Source organism: Delphinus delphis, chromosome 18 (genome assembly GCF_949987515.2).
Source record: "Delphinus delphis chromosome 18, mDelDel1.2, whole genome shotgun sequence".
NCBI classification, from domain to species: Eukaryota; Metazoa; Chordata; class Mammalia; order Artiodactyla; family Delphinidae; genus Delphinus; species Delphinus delphis.
In genome coordinates, this window is record NC_082700.1 from 5695255 (window position 1) to 5716050 (window position 20796).

At 47.5% G+C, this 20796-nt stretch overlaps 1 protein-coding gene across 1 annotated transcript in view; it reads right to left on the reverse strand.

The window, feature by feature from the left end:
- The window catches only part of FLT1 (fms related receptor tyrosine kinase 1), a 172639-nt gene that overhangs the window by 26612 nt on the left and 125231 nt on the right, over positions 1-20796 (reverse strand). The window contains exons 16-18 of the mRNA XM_059995932.1: positions 13540-13646; positions 7708-7840; positions 2765-2869 (exon numbers count right to left, since the gene is read on the reverse strand). Coding sequence (XP_059851915.1) covers positions 2765-2869; positions 7708-7840; positions 13540-13646 — 345 coding nt within the window. The remainder of the gene's footprint in view (positions 1-2764; positions 2870-7707; positions 7841-13539; positions 13647-20796) is intronic.

The window sequence follows — 20796 nt, forward strand, 5'->3', positions numbered from 1 at the left end:
CCTAAATTAAGTTTGTCTTGTCTCTTTGTTCTTATTGGTTAACTTCTAAGGCATTTAAAAATTTTTAATTATGTTTACAAGAAAAAAAAGTCACATAAGCTTGCTGTAAACATATTTCAACAATATGATGTTTATAGAGTGAAAAGTGAAAGCCACCCCAGTTCACCTTTTTAGCAGTAACCACTGTTCATCATTTGGCGTTTCAGAGCTTTTTCTATGCACTTATAACTATATGTACCCAATCAAAGGTCTTTTTCGTTTACATAAATGGGATCACATATAAAAATATAAAAGCAAATTTGATCTATATAATTTGCTTTTCCCCCCTTTTAAATGTCATAGGCTTTCCCCATTCTTTTAAGTTGATTGATGGCATTCCTGACATTTAGACTGTCTGCAGTTTTGTTTTGTTTTTGTTTTTGCCATTACAAATATGCTGGAATAAACAGCCTGTGATCTTTGTACCCGTGTGCAAGTATTTCTGCAGGACAGTCCTGGAAACGGGTCGCGCATTTCACATCGCATCTGTGCATGTGAAGGATGTGCACTTCACATTGTGGTAGATACCAACGTGGTATTTCATAAGCACAAATCATTTTTTAATAATAACCAGATAAACTCTAGAAGCCTCCCAGTGGGATTGGGATTGGCTCACAGTAGATGCTCAACAAATATTTGTTAGACAAATAAACAGCATGATTACTCTTCTCATTTCAGACATGGGCTTAAGGCCCAAAAAGGTTAAAGGTTTTGCTCAAGGGCACTTTGAAAGAGCTTCTGACTCATGGCCTTTGTTTGACATTCTGCCTTTCCAGTTTCTCCTAGAAACAGATGGCCAACCAGTTTAAACAAGAAAGCTTGAATGAAAATAGTTTTTTAGGAATGTTACATAGTGGGTGATTTGGCAGTCTTTTTCAATCAAGGCTGATGGCTTAAAAAAAAAAAAAAAAAAAGATAAGCATTTATACAGATACTACACACCCTATTTCTGTATTGCATAGAACACATTCTCTGGCCCGTTAAAAAAATAAAATTGCCAGTCAGAATGTCCCCCTCAAATTCATCCCTCCACGCGTTGATGCCCCTTTAGCCACAGTAGACAAGCATGGGCAGCCGACTTGCCTCTCCTAGAGATGGTGTGTGATAGTAAGCAGGGAGACAAAACTAGCTGAGGAAACAGATGCTTCCAGATTTAGTTTCAACTTATCTCAAGGCTGGATATACTAGCTTGCCTCCAGAACCCAGGCCAGGAGCATTTTCAGGATTTTGGAGCAATGGATCATTTCTAGGAGGCTGTGCCTCTGCAGCCCTTCTGTAGCACTGAGGTGTGTGTGTGGCGGGGGGGAGAGCCTGGCACCCAAACCCTTAGTTTTGCACTCCTGAGCTGTGTGGCCTTGCAGAGGCTGTTTAACCTTTCTGGGCCATGTTTCTTCATCTGCAAGTTGAGATAATAATATCTACCTCACAAAGGCTGTAGAGAGAAAAATAAGAAAAGTGGCAACTTCATGAGGTTCAAGCTACTAAAGTAAAGTACCTAGTCTGGTGCTTTCTCACATGGAAGACACGTTGATGCCTCTTCTCTTTAGAATCTGGGTGGGAGGGGGGTATGGGGGGTGCTGGGCTACAGGTTTTCTCACAGAGATGCCCACCATCATCTGGGTAGTTCACCTTGAACAAGGCCTGCTTTGTGGATGCAAAGCTCTTTCCCTGGCTACTTTCAGAGTAGAACTGTCAGGTTCGTTGCAGAGTTTTATCAGAGCCTTCACTCAACAGCCTTTTGAAGTGGAAAAATATTATTACATGGGACTTTTTACAATGACGGTGTCACTGCTGGATGAAAACGAAGGCTTTGAAGTCTCCCTCAGCCCATGGGCCTTTCTGCTGGAACCTCTGCCAGCTACCTGCTTAGCTGGGCGCATAGCCTTCTACGCCTCAAAATCCCCTGGCAATATCTTAGAGACTTTGGAAAGCTGAAAATTGCCCTTTGGGTTTTCAGTCCTGTTTCTTTTTGGTTTGGGAAGCTTAAAACGCATTGAAGTAACATGACAATTTCATCACAGTGAAGTATTTTCTATGCTTTAAAGGACCTATGAGTCTTGGAGATGTTTGGCTGACGTGACTTTCAGTGACTTTTCATTTTCACGCTGTCTCAGGGGCGGGTCGTAAGTCACCGTGTGCTTCGTCTCTACCTCCCAGTGCCTCACAGGGTGATAGTGTCTTCAACATAGGAAGATCGTTTGTTGTTTTCGGTTTTGTTTTGTTTTCATTTCTAAAGAGGAAATGTTTAATGGGTGGGACCTGACGCTATAAAATAGCTTGAAGTTCTGATCAACTCAACTGTTCTAGCTTCATATTCTTACTTTATAGTGAGGTTCAGCCCCAGCTAAGCCTTTGAGATTTATGACGTACAGCTAAGTTGCCATCATAACGCCATAATGGATCATGCCCAAACTTTGTACCTGTGGTTCCTGTGGGCTTGAGTCCCTGGTACTCTAGAAAAATCTGAGATGTGGCAGGAGAAAGATCTCTGAGGAGACGGAAATCATTTTCCCGTGGATAACGCTGAACTGTTTCCTTTCCAAGGTTTATTCTGAGCTCCTGCTGGTCTCATCTAAAGCTCCGGAGGTCAAGGGGCTTCCAGCAGAAGCAAGTTTTGTGGCCAGAGCAGAAACGGCTTCTGTCTGTCCCTAGGCCACACCCAACTTGGGCCAGCATTTAGGGGACGTAATGGGTGAGCTGAAAGCCGAACTTACACCATCCATACCTTTCAGCATCTTTACAGCCACCGTCCGGCACGTCGGTGATTTCTTAATGCCAAATGCAGATGCTTGGACCACTTTTCCAAAAGCCCCTCTTCCAAGTGATTTGCCTACAATGAGAAGAAGACGTTGGTTTGTTTGCCAAGCCAGCAGGGTGCGTTTAAGTCTTTTCTCGGGAAGAAAGGGCCTTTTCCCTGTGTGTGTGTGTGTGGCATGTAGCTCTGAATGGAACCTCCAATGAACTGACCCCAAAAGGGTCAGGACACATTTCTGGGGTATCTTCCTTTCAACTCTTTATCATGCTACTGTGTTGCCCTCATCCTTCGCAGCTAGGCTAGGCCCCTAGAAGGCGTCTGGTGCAGGTGGATGGCCAGTTTCCTCTTTTACAAAGTCCTTCTTGTGGGGAGAGGCTACCACATCCTGAGTGGTCTTTTCCATTGTTTACTAACGTTACTACCACAGAAATTTCCCTGTTTCACCTAAGCCCCTCTTCTTGCCACTTAAGCTTACTTCTTCTGATCTGTTTTCAGCAAAGGGAGGAAATGGAGAAGGGAGGTTACAGCTGTTGGTTATAATGATGCTTCAGAGCTACCAAAAAATAATTAAGTCGTTTCTCAGACCTCCTCGCCAGGCAAGATATTCCCAGTATTTCCAACGTGTCTTTACATGATGATTATAAATCTTCATGGTTCCAAACATGGGCCTAGTAATTTGTTTCAGCCACAGAGAGCTGGTTGCCAGATGCAGTGACAAAGTGAGGTCTCATTCACGGTACCCGGTACGTTATGTCGTAATGACTCTTAAACACTTTTTTTTTTTTCTCACCCTTGAATGAGACAAACTTCACTCAAAGGGGCAATGACCATGTCTGAATCTTCCCAGAACTTGGCCTGGTGCCTGATGCACCTGGGTCCCCTGTGTATTAGTGCAGAATGAAGAGTCGCATCTGGGAATTTGTGAGATGCTGACAGCAAGTCTCATGCAGTCCTGGGTAGCCAGAGGGGCCCCCGTGAGTTGCACACCTGAACGGTGCACAGAGATGAGGAGGGACCACCCCTGCCCCTGGAACACCTCCGCCACCTGTTCTATCAGGGCTTCCTTCTGCTCCACCAGGAAACAGGTTGCTGAGTACAACCTAGAGAAACTGTGCACTCAAGCATGATACGGCAGAAGAAAGAGTGAGCCTGAGAAGTCGCCTTTATTTTGGTTCTTCTGGCGGCGGGGGGTGGGGGGGGGAGTGTTGGAAAGCCAACAGAATGCCTCTGGTCAAAAGTAAGTCCTGGTAGGGGGAGTGTTACTTCCACACACAGCCTCCAGTTCCAACCAAGTCCTCGTGCTGAGACTGTTCTGATAATGTGCCTTCAGTGAGCTAACTTTCCCTCCTTCTTTCTTTCCTATCTTCTTCATACGCCAGTCCCTTCCCCCAAAGGACACAGTTCGTTGTTTGTGTTTTAAGATTCCTAGAAAATTGGTAATGAAGCTTTCCTGCTTCCTCATCCTCTTAGAAGCTTTGTACTTTTATGTGCAACTCCCGCCACCACCCACCCGAGGTCACGTCCAGTGAGGAGGTGGAAAGAGCTCCGTCCCCAGTGACATCAGCGGCGTCTTCCCACCTGGGTCTCACAGGGACATGCTCTGCGTTAGGAGGAGACACTGGTGAAACGACACGCTTCCCCTGGTCAAATGTGCACCTGTCGTGCACATTTGACCTGTCGTGCACCTGTCGTGGCTGGTCAGGTCATCCTCCCAGAGCATGCTCCACGGACAGGGATAGAGTCTCTGCTCCCTTCTTCAGATAAAAGCATCCAAGAAATAGTAAAGTCAGGAGTTCTCATTTCAATAAAAGAGCCTCCGGTGAACCCCGAAATCACGTCTGGAAAGAACACTGGCAGATACCTTCTCCAGATTGTAAGCATAGGCGCACTTTGGTTAGAGGCTTATCCCTTGCTTTTGTAGGGTAGAAGAACACCTTTTCTTCTGCACTGCCTTCTGCCATCTAATACGAAGTGTCCTGAGTCTGAGACAGATGAAAAGCATCTCTGTGTTGGGACAGCTCTCCACAGGGTTCACAGACCCCTGCTCACTTGGGGCAGGCGACGTCCTTTTCCTTCCCACAGCTTCAGCCCCCGTGCATTCCCTTCTTAGCCATCACACAAAACACTTTATTTTGACAAGTGTTTGGGGAGTTTGCTTTGACCAGTGAGAAGGCGCTCGTACTCACTAGACTTCCCTGTCTTTTCATTTCTTCTCTTGGAAGCTGACTGCCCCTCGAGCACGGCCCGAAGCTATCACGGGCTCTTCAATCATCTGGCCCAGTTGCCATCCTTTGGCGGATCTGCAGTTCCAGGGTCAGGGGAGCCCCGTCACACCGGACTCGATCTTGCCTGATCCTTCTTTTCCCTTAAAATCCTCCTCGGTGTCACCTAAATGCCACTAACTTGGAAAAGTGCTAGGTCATTGTCATACCATGAGAGGATATTGGAATCTCCTCCGAGAGTGACTGGCCAGGGTGCCTGGGACACTGTGGGGCGAGTGCAGGGCAGCCCGGGGCCGAGACCCTCTTGGGCATCCGGGGCTCATCTCACACTAGGCAGCACCGTCCACTTGCCACACTCCACACGCCATGTGTGCTTTCCCACGTTAGGTAATCCTGACTTGACTTTCCAATGGGAAGATGCGCTGTCAGGCATTATCCCAGCTTCTGTGATAAGCGCATAGAAGTGGAATTCCCGCCCAGGTTGAGTGAGGCATCTCTAACAAAACAGGGTTTTTTTTCATTCTGGGTTTCAGGAATTTCAAGGGTAGCAACAACTTTGACCCGAACTCTCACTCTGTCTATCAGGTGCTGTCAGTTCTGACTTCTGTCACCAGGGCTGCGAGTCGTAACCCAGGGTACACTCAGCTGAAATCAGAAGCCGTTTGGTCTGTGTATTTCTCTACATTTCTAACCCCCTGTAACTGCCCATCAAACCAGCTTTTCCTCTTCATCCATCCAGACATAATTTTGGTTACTTTCAGTTGCCAGACGTTACTTCAGATTACTTTCTGTCATGTGTTTTTTTTTTTGTTTTTTTTGTTTTTTTTTTTGCGGTACGTGGGCCTCTCACTGCTGTGGCCTCTCCCGTTGCGGAGCACAGGCTCCGGACGCGCAGGCTCAGCGGCCATGGCTCACGGGCCCAGCTGCTCCGCGGCACGTGGGATCTTCCCGGACCGGGGCACGAACCCGCGTGCCCTGCATCGGCAGGCGGCCTCTCAACCACTGCGCCACCAGGGAAGCCCATGTATTTGTCTTTTAAGCCAAATAAATCTCCTCTGGCCCTTGCAGCCACACTCTGCATTGAAAGGCAGAGTTCGCTGATTTGACCCACTTACCCTCATCCATCAAAGACACTCACACGTACATTAGCCGAATCATAGCATCTGGCAGCTCCGGGAAGGAAAAGAACCAAAAGATCTTCAAGGAGACTCTTCTGAAATGGGATTCTCTAAACTCACAGAGCCCCAGGGGAATTCTGGTAGAAGGGTTAGCATTCTCCCTTGATGTGTCGTCAAGGATCACAATGGTACTAGGCCAAGGAATGAAGAAATGGGACAGAAAGCTCGTGTTTCCTATACAGAAAGACGCATGTCTGCTTGTGACTAATAACTCTGGAAAGCAGTGTGGCCTGAGAATGGCTTACGGTTGTGGGAAAACTATCCCATGTTCCCTGCCAAGGTCACTGGCGGGGTGGGCTGGGCCAGCTGCCATATAATTCAGACTTGCAGAAGGAACTCATCTAGTGTGCCACCTGCCCTGAACTACTCTAAATTTAGTTGATTTTTTTTCCCGCCCCGTCAGCAGCCATTGCTGGCTTTCGCCTGTCTCTCCGGCCTTTTACTGATTCCTAATTTTCTTCCCCAAGCCAAACAGCAGGCACTCTTGAGGCCAAGTCTTCTTTCTCATGGAGGGAGAACTGTAAGTGGAATCATTTCAAGGCCCAGGAGAACAATAAGAAAAGCCATTTCTCCCTCTCTGTCCCCTCACACCCCTACCCCAATATAGTCTGCATGTGGAGGAGGGGGGGCCGTGCGAGTGAACTGGAACAACAGGCTCCGCTGGCTCCATGATCTCTTTTCTTAGTTCTGAATATTAATGATTCTGGCACACACAGGAGAGAGTGGAAAACTTTCAGAAGCCACTATCCAGATATCTGGGCAAGAGGATCTGAGGCTCCTGTCGTTTTGTAGCACCGTGGGCTGGAGGTTAAGTTGCATTGTGCTGTCTGAGCTGGAGGAGGTTGGGGGTAAGCTGGAGAGAAAGCACGTTGGCCCGGTGTTTAGAGCGTCCCTGTTACCCAGGAAGCAGCAATCCTCCCTCTTCATAAATGACACGTAAGTGACCCCCAAGGGCTTTTTTTCTCTGTGTGGACATTTCAAACACCCGGGGAAATTCAAAGCATGTAATTTATAGGTTCGTGCAGAGGGGGTTTTGATCCTCAGCCTTGCAGAGCACCAACCCTTTCACCATATATTTGCTTTTACTGCATCTCCTCACCCTGAATTGTGTTCTACGTCACCAATTTCTCATCCACAAATATGTCATTAGTTAAGAGTGTCTGTACTCGTAAGACTCTGCTGGAACTACGCTCTCTCCTTCTCCTCCACTTATCGGCTTTTACAGCTGTGTCCTTGTCCTTTCGAGGGGACAGACTCAAACACCTTTGCATCCCCAGCGCCTAGACGAGCATCTGCTGCTCGGTGCTTAATAATTGTTGGAAGAATTAAGAGGTGCTGCCTTGTCCCCTTGACCTTCTGTCTTAGGATTCTAGAGACTTCTTTATCTCTAAAGAAGTAGAGGGTAGGGTAGAATCCCGAGTCTAGTCGACTTCTGCGTCCCTCAAAGCACAGTGCTTTGCAAGTAGTAGGTGCTCGGTTATGGGTTGAGGAATCTGTGGAACAAATACTTTACCCAGTTTAAGTCTCTCCCGGGCAAACTCCCACTTGCTGGCATCGTAAGGGAGCCGTTCGCACTGCTCATCCAGGGGAACTTCATCTGGGTCCACGATAATCGATAGGTAGTCAGTTTTCATCTCGGAAGAAGACTGAGAAATAGATCTCAACGTCACCCAAGAAGGAAACAACTTTCAAAACCCGGATATTCAAGAGACCACACTTGGCAACGTCGCGTGCTATTTTGGTTCGTAGGGTTGAAACCACGTGGTGGGGAACAGGAAGGACCCTCTGCATACACACAGACACATCCCACGTGAGCGTGCAATTATCATCCAGCAACCCCTTACTATTCCAAAATGCATTTCTGCGGCACCCGCTCCACTGTCCTGTCTCAGACCAGATGCGCTCAGATCCCGCTGTGATCCCATTGCTTGTTCTTAAACAAGCAATAGTCCTCTGAAAAAAATGCAAGGCATTTTAATAAAATCATTCCAAACTGTGACTAAAAATAACTTTCCATGACCATTCTCCACATGCAGGAGTACACACGACAGATGAGTCAACAGCGGGCTCCACGACTGTGGCTTTTCTAACATTTGCGAGAAAGGCCAGAGGTGGCAAAGTAAACCCAGGATCCCTGGGATGGTTGAGAGGCACATTGCATGTGAAGTGTTTAAATATCCTCAGAAGGCCTGGCCCCCTAGTTGCTGCAGCAACCTGAGAAGACTATAGTGAGATTAGTACAAGACTCTCCTGGAGGAGTTTAAGAAAAAGGGTTCTGAGCTCAGCACTTCACGAACACTGAAAAGTCAGCACTTCTGAAATAAAGGAATCCACCAACAAGCAGGCTACACAAGTTTCCTGGTGACCGAAATTTTGTGAGTCCCTGTTCAGATGTATTGGATTCATCCAAACTGTTCCGTTTGAATTAGAGTTATTTATATTAAAATTCATGTAAAATGCAAACTTATCCAATATATTGCAAGTTCATATTTACCATACATTACTGTGACTCAGACGCAGGAAAAAGATAAAAATAAAAAAAAGGAAAAATGTACAAAAAGGAAAAAAAAAAGATTTATCCTCAATAAGAAATAGAAGTTGATTATTTCAAAGGCCAAGGGGTGAGACTTACACACAGTCACATTCCAAGTTCTTTTGGCCACTGGTCCAATACCTTCTAGTGCTTGTTTTATCTCGGTAATGCAAATTAAGCCCAGAAAACACCCTTTATTTCAGATCATACGTAACTGGTTTTACATTTAGTGTCTTAGGTTCACATTAATGGGTGATGCCCCGTTAATATTAATTCATTGTAGAATTGACGGCATTTCTGTGGGCAGGACAGACGGGAAGTATGTTTGCCTATATATGCTAGGTTTTGATAACTCTTGTCTAGAAGTTATGTACACTTCATTTAAATGAGTTTCAGGCCCTTCCTTTCAGTGCACTTCCCTAGACAGGATCAGAGTTCAGTAGAGAAGATGAACCTCTCCATCCACCCGATTTCACACCAGCTCACATTCTTCGGCCCTGACTCACCCCGTTCTGGGCTGTCACAGCTCACCTCATCCATCACTTGCAATCTGTCTCTTTCTCACAAAAATTATCACTAAAATGTGTGACAGATAGCTCAAGGCAGGAAGATTTGCCTGCCACGAAGAGTGGAAAATGGAGAAAGATAGGGGGCACGTTCGTCACGAACTGCGATTGCCAGCGGTGTTAGACGGGAGGGCCCCAGCCTGTCAGACGCTCGTGCGAGGCTGTGCGGCTGGAGAGGAATGTAAGTTCCTACGCCAGGGTGCTGGGTGTTCATTAGTGCTCACTGCTGGAAGAGGTTTCATGACTCAAGCTTTCAGTGTCTGCTGCAGCCACGGCCCTGAGAAACGGTCTCCAGTCTTCCAAGAGCACAGGAAGAGCTAGAGCCCAGCCAGGGACAGCCTGGGTCCTGCAGGAAGTGAGGGAAGGTGGGCAGGGGTGATGGAGGCAAGGCAGCAGGCCATGAAGGCGGTCTTCCCACACAGCACCCGTGGAATCTGCGCTTCATCTCAATAAGGCAGATGAGAGGAAACGCCCAAGAAGCCTTCAGGAAGGGCTTTGAGACGAGTATGAAAGTAGAATCTTAGTTGACAAACATTTATTCCTTCAATTGACATGAACACCGAGCAGCCACTAGGTGCTTGGCCTGGAAATCGCACCGCCAGGCGCTTCAGAGTCCAGGCTGTGAATTTGACAGCCTGGATTGGAATCGGACCAGCATCTAACCTTGGGGAAGGTGCTTAACCTTTTTAAGCCTAGTTTTCTTGTCTGTAAAAGAGTGATGATAATGGTACTTATCTCATAGGGTTGCTGTGAATATCAAATGAAATAGTCTACCTAAAGCAGGTACGGCCTGGAGTATAGGAAGTATGAATAAACGTTAGCTTTAGTTGTACCACTGGCCTATGCAGGGTGAGGATAAAAAGAGAAAATACAGGGCTTCCCTGGTGGTGCAGTGGTTAAGAATCCGCCTGCCAAGGCAGGGGACACGGGTTCGAGCCCTGGTCTGGGAGGATCCCATGTGCCGCGGAGCAACTAAGCCCACGCATCACAACTACTGAGCCTGTGTGCCACAACTACTGAAGCCCGTGCACCTGGAGCCTGTGCTCCGCAACAAGAGAAGCCACCGCAATGAGAAGCATGCACATTGCAACGAAGACCCAACGCAGCCAAAAATAAATTTATAAAAAAAAAAAGAGAAAATCCAGCCCTTATCAGCGAGGATTTACTCTGAGGTTGGAGGAATCGTCTGGAAGTAATTCCTTACACCTTGCTCCCCCTCACCTCCTACAACCAATTACTTCTCGAATTCTATAGGCATCCGGTTACTGATACGATACTTTCTTGCTCTCATCCTTTTTTTTTTTTTTTTTTTTTTTTTGCGGTACGTGGGTCTCTCACTGTTGTGGCCTCTCCCGTTGCGGAGCACAGGCTCCAGACGCGCAGGCTCAGCGGCCATGGCTCACAGGCCCAGCCACTCTGCGGCATGTGGGATCTTCCCGGACCCGGGCACGAACCCGTGTCCCCTGCATCGGCAGGCAGACTCTCAACCACTGAGCCACCAGGGAAGCCCTCTCATCCTTTTATTGACATTAAAATTTCCTAAATTTTTAGAAATACAAAGGACCTCTTCAGTTTAGTCCCAGTTTGCCTTTCCAGTTTTATTTCCACTAGGCTCCTCTATGCAAGGTAACCAGACTCCTTCCCTAACCTGGGGAGTGGGCAGGAGTTCAGGTGGGATGTGTCTTTCTGCTGCTTTTCTTCCAGCCACAGCCTTCAAAGTCTGTCTCTAAGCTGGGCTTTCTCTGAAGTTTTTCTCCCCCTCTCGTCCTTTGAACTCTGTAGTCTTTGTACCTCCCTTACAGATTTGGCAAGTTTTGCTTTTGTTAGCTCTGTTTCCCTATATGATGTACCTCCCCTTTCAAAACCCCATTGTTTAACTTTCCTTTCCTTCGAAAGCAGTGGCCTTCATTGTCACGTCTCAAAGCCAATCACTCCATACAACAAAAGCCTGATGTTACTACTCACCGTGGAGGAGGGCTGCCATCCCACATACCGACACTGTAAAGTACACCTTCCTGGTTCTGAATAGCAAGTCTAAGGTCAAACAAGCTGGGTCAAAACTCAGCTCTGATTCTAACTCGCTTAGTGACTTTGGGCAAGTTACTTTACCTTTCTAAGCCTCAGTTTCCCTCTCTATTAAATGGGAATAATAATATATTTACATCTTTGTGTTTTTTAAAGGATTAACTGAGATACAACATAACGAACGTCCCACAAGGTGCCACAAAGACCTGGCACATTAATAAGGGCTAATAGGGACTTCCCTGGTGGTCCAGTGGTTGGGACTCCGCACTTCCACTGAGGGGGGCATGGGTTCAATCCCTGGTCGGGGAACTAGGATCCCACATGCCCTATGGTGCAGCCAAAAAAAAAAAAAAAAAAAAAAGCTTTCTAATAAGGGCTAAGACATCTCTAGAAATTGAGGAAGCCTCCTTGTTACCTTCCAAGTCCTGTTGATTTTATCTCCCAAATATCTCTCGACTCTAATCATTTAGACTAAGCGACCATCATTTCTTTTTTTTTTTTTTTTTTTGGTTAAATTATTTATTTATTTTTGGCTGCGTTGGGTCTTTGTTCCTGCGGGCGGGCTTTCTCTAGTTGTGGCGAGCTGCGGCTACTCTTTGTTGAGGTGTGTGTGCTTCTCACCGTGGTGGCTTCTCTTGTTGCGGAGCACGGGCTCTAGGCACGCGGGCTTCTGTAGTTGTGGCACGTGGGCTCAGCAGTTGTGGCATGTGGGCTTCAGTAGTTGTGGCTCACGGGCTTAGTTACTCCGTGGCACGTGGGATCTTCCCGGACCAGGGCTAGAACCCATGTCCCCTGCCTTGGCAGGTGGATTCTTAACCACTGCGCCACCAGGGAAGTCCCTCTCTCTCTCTCTCTTTTTTTTTTTTTAATATTTATTTATTTGGTTGCACTGGGTCCTTAGTTGCAGCTCGCGGGCTCCTTAGTTGCAGCAGGAGGTATCTAATTCCCTGACCAGGTTTCGAACCTGGACCCCCTGCATCGGAAGTGTGGAAGTCTTAACCACTGTGCCACCAGGGAAGTCCCATGACCATCATTTCTGACTTGGACTACCAAGGTCTTCTGCTAGGTTCTTCTCTATTCACTCTTGCCCACTCTGGTCCTTTCTCCTCATACAGCTGAAATCATCTTTCCAGACACAGATCTCTCACCCTTACAATCACCCACCTTTGCTTAACCTCACGCCTTCAAGGCTTCCTCTCACTTCTAAAACACAGAGGGAGTTTCTTCCCGCAGCTTACAGGGCCCTGCCTGGGCAGCCACCGCAGCCTCTCCTCTCCTCTCCTGCGCCCCCTTGTCTCTCATCCCCACCTCTCCCCCGGGCCAGTCTCTCCTCTTCACTGGGTCCCCTCTGCTTGCTCCAGCCCCAGACGTGCGCTGTCTCTCTGACGGCAGACTTCCCCTCCCTTATGCGTTGTTTAGTTGGCTTGGTAGCATTTGCTCTGCACTGTTGTCAGAGGTCCCTACACAGGGTCTGGCACTCTGCCCCGAGCAGGCACACGGGAGATATTTGGGCCACGAATGAGTGAGTAAGGGTCGGCTCTTTCCCCCATTAAACTTCAGAGAAGCAAACTGTGCTCCAGGCCTAATGATAGGAATCTGATGTCCTGAATTCCACCCCGAGCCTCACACTCTGAAGAACTGTTTTATCACGGGGCTCGAAGAGTGTGGGGCGGCAGAGCTGAGACAGAGCTGAGCCTTTATTTTGCTTTTTCCCTTTTGGTTCTTGGCAGAGAGAGAGGTTAAGAACATGAACGCTTCCCAGGTCTCATGTTGAATTTAACTGAAAGACTTTATATCAAAAATGTCCCTTCTGTGTCTGGGAAATAGTCATCTGTTCATTGCTCTAGCTTTTGTTCTGAACACCCCACGTTAGGGTTGACATACTTTTTTTTTTTTTTTGGCCGTGCGGCACGCAGGATCTTAGTTCCCCGACCAGGGATCGAACCCGCGCCCCCTACAGTGAAAGTGCGGAGTCTTAACCGCTGGACCACAGGGAAATCCCAAGAGACGTTTTAATGATGCATTTGCCGTGTTCACCAGGTCAGAGGGAGGAAGAGGGTCTGCCATCTGTTCAGGGCCTGCTCTGGACATCAGGCAGGCATTCTGGGGTGGGGTGGGGTGGGGGGGAACCGTGCATGATGTCACTACACCAACGGCGCTGCTAGGTATTTGGGCAGATTATGCAAAAAGAAGCATAGCATTTCATCTGAAATGGTCTTACCCTTTTCAGTTTTCGGATAAAGAGAGTTAACAGGAGCCAGAAGAGGGTTGCAGCCACACAGGTACATGTCAGAGTGATCAGCTCCAGATTAGACTTGTCTGAGGTTCCTGGAGAGATAAAAACACCAAGAGGGCGTTAAACAGCAACTCGCAAACTCCGGGTCTGTGATTTGACAGAAGAAGGTCGGTGACCTGGAATGCTTCATCACAGAGTGCAATCGGCTGACTGGAGCAGGAATCCGGTTCCAGGACAGAGCCTCTTACCTTCTCGGTCCGGCAGGGTCCGTGCTATTATCATCATAAACTTATGTGGAAACGAAAAGACTTTCCAGAAATTTTGCTGTCGAGTTTGCAAACAGTCCCAGAAATAGAGGAGAAATTAACAATGGGAAAAAACATTAAGGCAGGAACAAAACCTCATTACAGCGCTAAATCTGGACTATATGAGATCTCCCTAATGGGTTTTAGAGGAAATTCTAAAGAAAAAGAAAAAAAAAAAAAAGACATAAGAAGTCTCCCTGGGGACTCACAAAATTCTTCAAAGTGGGTTTTAAAAATAAAAATACAACCCCAGGACTGTCACAATTGCCTGCTCACTCCTTTCGGAGCGGCCAGGCCAGCGCTCCGCAGTCCCGCTGTTCACGTCTGGGGCTTCTCAACAGGCGGCCTACAGGGCCGAGCTCAGCAGAGGTACCAGCTAGAGCCAGTTCTTCCCAATCACCTTATTTCCCAGAATCACACAGACCCAAAGCCGAGCACCGTTTCTCCATGACCAAAAAGAAAAGACCCAACGTATCCAAGAGAAGCTTCCAGAGAGGACGGTCTCTGGGACTTGTAAAGGAATGCTCCAGTGGGCCAGAACTGTGGTTCCCTGCTTCTTGATTCCAGTGGACACTTCCCCAGGAACTCTAAAGTGATGTTCCTTTCTTTGAACTTCATTAAAAGGAGACAGAGTCTTAGTATTAAGTTAGGCCAAGATCAAGTGAAACGTATTCCTTTTAGAAATGGTGAGGGATTTCCCTGGCAGTCCAGTGGTTAGGACTCCACGCTTCCACTGCACGGGGTGGGGATTCGATCCCTGGTCGGGGAACTAAGATCCCGCGTGCGGCCAAAAGAAGAGAAAGAACTGGTGATGTGGTTGATGATACCTCGTGCAGAGTCCTCACACATGCCCATGAACAGGGGCAAGGATATCCCCATTTCATGCATGACAGTTGTATCTGGTGGGCTCTTTGTTTTAACTCAACGAAGACGTGTTGAGTCCTGCCCCAGGCAAGGAGATGGGAAGGTGAATAAGGGAAAGCTACTGTCACTCGCCAGGAGCTCACTCACACCTAACCAGGAGGCTTAAGGCAAATACAGAGAAACTAGGTACAGAGAGCTTGGAGATGAGGGACTCTAACGCCTTTTGGGAGAGGTGACATGTGAAATGGATTCTGACCTACAGGGATGAAGGCAGGGGAGGGCATTATAGGCAGAGGGAAGGGTGGGTGTGAAGGCCCAGAATTGGGAAACAATAGGGCACTGACGGAGTATAATGCAGGATGCGGGACGGGACCAGACCACAGAGAACTGAGCATCCCTGTGGTTTCAACTCAGTGCTGTGGGCAGCCAGTGAAGGTTCTCTGCCCTCAACAGTAGCAAATACACAGGCTAAAACCGAGGCCGCTTCCCTCTTCTCTCTTCTCCGTTCAGCCACCACATACCTGCACTTCCTGTGGCCATTATCCTCACCACGGCTAGAGGGGAATCTGGCTTTTTCTCTCTTTTCAGCCCATCCCCAAGTCCTGCTTATTCTGCTTCCATGGCTCATGAAATTGTCACGCCCTGTCCTGCCGCGTGATCACCACCTAAGTCCCCCTGAATGACCGCATCAGCTTCCTAACCAGCCTCGAGTCCCCAGTCTCTCCTCTGCTCCAGCCCGTGTCATCTTGCCAAATCATGGATTCCATCCTGGGGCTCCTTAAATTCCACCGTTGCTGCCCACCCTCAGCCCCGTCAGGATAGAAAGCCCAAGGCCTTAGGTCCTTTCTGCCCAACCTTGCCTGTTTCTTCAGTCTCATCTCCTGCTGCCCTCCCACGTGCTCTACATCAAAATACTTGTAGTTTCGTAAATAGACCAGCCCTTCTGCACCTCTGTGCTTTGGCCTTCGCCGTTTCTCTACCGGGATGTAGGCTTCCCAGGGCTGAGGTCACACCTTATTCATCTTTCTATCCCCACTCACCGAACTGGGTGAATAAGCGGATAAATCATACTTTGCTTTGTCTCCAGAGAGTTTCACGAAGCTTTCAAAGGGTTCCGGGCCAAATTCCCTTTCACGTATATTCATCTGCTAAACACACGGAACATCACCTGTGTCCCAGGCTCTGCTCTGAGTGCTGGTGTACGGTGGCAAGTGAAAGGGCACGGAATGGAGCTCAGGGTCTGGTGTTCAGGTATGAACTGACGGGTGTGTTCTACTGTGTGAAGCAGTGGAACGGAGGTCCTCTCGTTCACTGCTGCATCTCTGGTGTGGAGAAGAGCGCCTAGCACGTAGCAGGTAGGCATCCTGAAAGTGCTGGGTGAGTGAGTGAGTGCATGAATTTGGATTCATTCGCTGCTGTGGCATCTTGCCGTCACTTTTCCCCTGAATCTCCTGAGACTGAGAAGTTTCAATGACCACCTTTTCTCTCAGTACGTCCTCTTGATGGGAAAACCGTAAGCGCAAGTTTATGAGTTTGGATTTCCTCCCCCGCAGTAAGAGGTTTAACGTTGCCTTGCTCTATTCACACATGCACGCACGCACGCGCACACTTCTTTGCTTATGCTGCAAATGCGTTTCGTGGAACCGAAAAACGGATTGGGACCTACTCCAGGGCACAGTGGCCTTGGGCTCCTGGAAATGCTGAGAGCATCTTAAGACACGGCTCTGTCTGCATAAAGCCTCCGCAGAGGCCTCCTGCCCGGAATGCCCTGGCAGAGACCCCCTCTCGTTGTGGGAACTTTCCCACTGCATTCCCCGGGGCAGGAAGTTGACCCCCCGAAGTAATTCCACGGTCCTTACTCTGGCAGAATTCCCTGCAGTGGGAGCAAATGTGTTTGTGTGCACTTAGGCATTTAAGGAATCATCTCATTAAAAACATCTTCAAGATGAACGTTAATCAGAAGGGAAAGGTCTATTTCATGTTCTATTACGGCTGACTGAGAACTAAACTCATTCTGTAAGATGTGGTATCTAGGCTCTACCTCTATCTTGTCTGATAACTTGATCTCCATCTTTATTTGGAAAGTAACTATTAGGATAGTCTGCTATAGATTAATTTAAATCAGAGCGTCTCTTCCCATCCAGCTCTTGGATGTGTTTTCAGAGGTCAGACATCTACACGCTGGCCGGACTTACACCCAACTTCACCTGGCTGGTGTCAGCTGGTGAACTCGGTGCATGAAATAGCCCAGCTGCAGATGGCCCGCGAAGGAGGCCAGTGGAACGTGGGTGGGATTTGACAATACTAGGAGTTCGCACTGGATCTCAGGGACGTCCCTCCCGTCTGATGTGTGTGAGAGACCAGCACCAGGACATGGTACAAGGGTATCCTTTTGTTTTTGTTTTTTTTTTTTTTTTGCGGTACGCGGGCCTCTCACTGTTGTGGCCTCTCCCGTTGCGGAGCAACAGGCTCCGGACGCGCAGGCTCAGCGGCCATGGCTCACGGGCCCAGCCGCTCTGCGGCATGTGGGATCTTCCCGGACCGGGGCACGAACCCGTGTCCCCTGCATTGGCAGGCGGACTCTCAACCACTGCGCCACCAGGGAAGCCCTACAAGGGTATCTTTATACGGGATAATGACAAGAAGGTGGCTGTTTCGAAAAGGTCAGGTATTTGTACCTCTTATTTCAGGGTGCTGACCTCACTGCCCAGAACGTTCCATGTCAGTTACCCTCCCAGGCTTCATCCCATCCCTGCTGGGATAGGAAGGGCAGGTGCCAGACAGAGGAAGGGCTGATTTCTGAAGATGGTAACCCTTGTCTACAGTCTGTACAGCTGGGCGGTGTCTTGCCGTCCTGCCCTGGGCCTTTCTGCTAGTGATGGCAGCTCTGTCTGCATGGGGCCCGGGCTGTGCGATGCGGCAGCATCGCACCAGCCCTGACATGTGGCTCTGAGGGGTACCAGACTGCTTGAGTCAACAGGCAACAGAATCAGGCAGCTCAGCTCGTGCAGTATAACTGGGCGGTGCCTCCCAAGAAGTTGGGGAAACTCCCCAAGCAAAAGACCAGGGTCCCTGGCCCCAGGGCCTTCCTTAACTGCAGAAAAGGAAGTCTTTATGTGACCCTACAAGCAGCTATGTCTGAGGCCAAGGACTCTGTGCCCCAGCTTCCTCCTCCCTAAGATGTGTGACAAGAGCACCCACCTTACGGGGAGAGGGTTAAAGCCAGTGTGAGCTGTTACTCTGAAGGCCTCCCCCCAACGCCCGCCTTTTCCTTTTTTTCCCTTCTATTACTTTCTGGACTTCAAGTGCAAGATCGTTTTCTTCATCCAAACACATCTCATATAACACAATTTGTCTTTTCTTTCTAAAACGAATCAGACTTTGACCCAAGTACTGATCATTTTCTACGAACAACTGCGTTACTTTCCCTGAGAAACTGGCCTGACGCTGCAGCCTGGCTTAGGAGTTATTCTCTGGTTCTGGCATTGTTTTAATTTGAGGTAACTGTTTATGTGGGTTTACTGCCCACGAAGCTATTAGGACACAGAGAGGAGGGTGTGTTTCTTGTTCATTTTGCGTCTTGAGCACTGGCCTAGTGAAAGTCTCAATAAATATATATGGATGGAAAGAAAATCAGTGCACCTAGACCTGGCCTCCCCTGTGAGCAAGTCAAGCAGGGCTACCTCCTTTGATTTAAAATCCAGTAACCAGTAATCCAGTTAACCTTATTATGTAAGTCTCTAAGGTTTACTGGACATTAAAATTGGCCTTCATACTATTTACGAAGCTTTACAGGAATCTACATAGATTTGTGTACAGCCATCAACTTGGAATTCTTCTTAAGGACAGTGATTGGAGGCATACTCTATTCGGATTAAATCTGAAGTACCTTTCAAGAGTAATTTTAAGTAAAGATACTTAAAATCGCTATCCTATCAGTTCTGTAATACATTTTTATCACAGGAGGTTAAATCCTTAGGTCAAAGAGGAATTTTGTGGTCCAGAACACCATTTGTGTGACTTACTGGCTAAGTCTAGAAAAACTATAATACAGAAGGTTTTGTTGAAATGGAATTTGGTTTATCATATTAACAAATGATAGTGTTGGCTAATATGGAAGAAGTTTTTATCATATGCCAGATATGGTGTTCAATGTGTTAATCCTTGCAACAACCCTATAAGGTTGGTATGCCGTTATTCGCACCCATTTTGCAGATGAGCAAACTGAGGCTCCAGGAGGGAAGTCATTTGTCCAAGGTTGCACGGCTCACGAGCAGGGACACACCTGGCTTCAGAGTGGGGCCTCTTCCCCACCAGGCTGAGAGGCAGGAGAGCAGAGTGGTTAAACAGGGATCCAGTTCTCTCAGCACTGCCTCTTCCGAGCTCTGTAACCCTGGACAGGGTCCTAACCCTCTCGGGGCCTCGGATTCTCACTTGTAAGTAGGAAAAAAAACCCTCATTGGATTGAAGAAGACTAATGCATGTTATGTGCTTAAAACAGTGGACCACACGGTCAACAAGCATTAAGATGTTGTAATCGAATTCCATCACCATTTTTTGCATTCTTGATCAAGGCCAACTTTATGTCATTGCTTGGGTTTAATTACAAAGGCATGCACATCCCGCCCCCAGCCCTCCCATGTGAAATTAGTGAGCTGCCTGCTCAGAGGTCGGTCTCTCTCTGTTCTCTCCTGGGGAAACCCTTCTGAACTGCCAACCCATGAGAGGAGTGACATCAGTCACCAACATCTTCGTGTCAATTAGTTTATCACATCCTCCCTAGTGCCAGGAGAGCCAGGGGGAGAGAAGTGGGGGCATGCAGGCTTTAGGAAGAGAGGAGCTAAGGTAGGGGCAGTCAGAGATCAGAGGAGGCTCAGAAAGGAGAGATGCAAACTCAAGGCTGGCCAAGCGTGATGAAAAAAGGCTGGATACCCAAGACAAGTCCCTTTTGAGCTTTTCTTACCCTTTACTCTTGGGACTTTGTTAAAGATGTTAAAGAACATAGTGTATCCTTCCTGCCATGCGAGTCCTTTCCCGAAACGTGTTAATGTGCGATTATTGTGGCACAAAATTTACAAATCACACCTGTGGTACCATTCGAAGTATTCAGAGTGCCCTGAGGCAGTCCTGTGCTTTCCATGATTTCTGCCTCCAGCAGCCTTCCTCAAAAAAATGTTCAAAATGGTAACTATTCTTCAAGTTGTTTTCTCCTGTGTGATTATAAATGCTATTATAATGCTTTGCTATTATTTCAATAGCAAAGCCTAAATCTGTTAGAGGAATATGTGTGTGTGTGTATATATATATATATATATATATATATATATATATATATACACACACACACACACACACACACACATATAGTGGTTATTACTAATAATGAGAAAGTATAGTTTATTTTAAATCCTTGGATGAAAATGTGCCCCCATTGCACTGTAACAGTCCCGTGGAGTTCCACGGGCTATGGCGTGCTATGTTAATTTCAGAAATTATTTTGGTTAGCTACAGTTTTGTTGCTGTTGTTTTTAATATTAGAACTTCCCCTCTGAGCACTCCATGTGAGCTCCTGAGCAGTCCAAACCAAACAAGACCTGTGATTATTTAAAGAAGCCACTTTGATTCCCCAGTCCGCTCATCCTTTTCAGATACAAAAATAACACATTGTTTTATCTATGAGTATAAGAATCCTTTTTCAAAGGAAATAAAAAGAGCAGACAGTTTCCTTCCTGGCTAATTTGTGAACCTCTTTAAATATGTTAAACATAGCCACAGACACAACTTATTTCCCTGGTTTCACTTCCTAAACTCAACCTGACAAGATAGGTCAGTGTGGAGGGTCTATACTGCATATATGAGGAAATCAAGTCTAAAGCTTTTTCACTTTTTTCTATAAATTTATTTATTTATTTTTGTCTGTGCAGGGTCTTCGTTGCTGCGCGCTAGCTCTCTCTAGTTGTGGTGCGTGGGCGCTACTCTTCGTTGTGGTGTGCGGGCTTCTCATTGCCGTGCTTGTGGAGCACGGGCTCTAGGCGCGCGGGCTTCGGTAGTTGTGGAGCACGGGCTCTAGAGC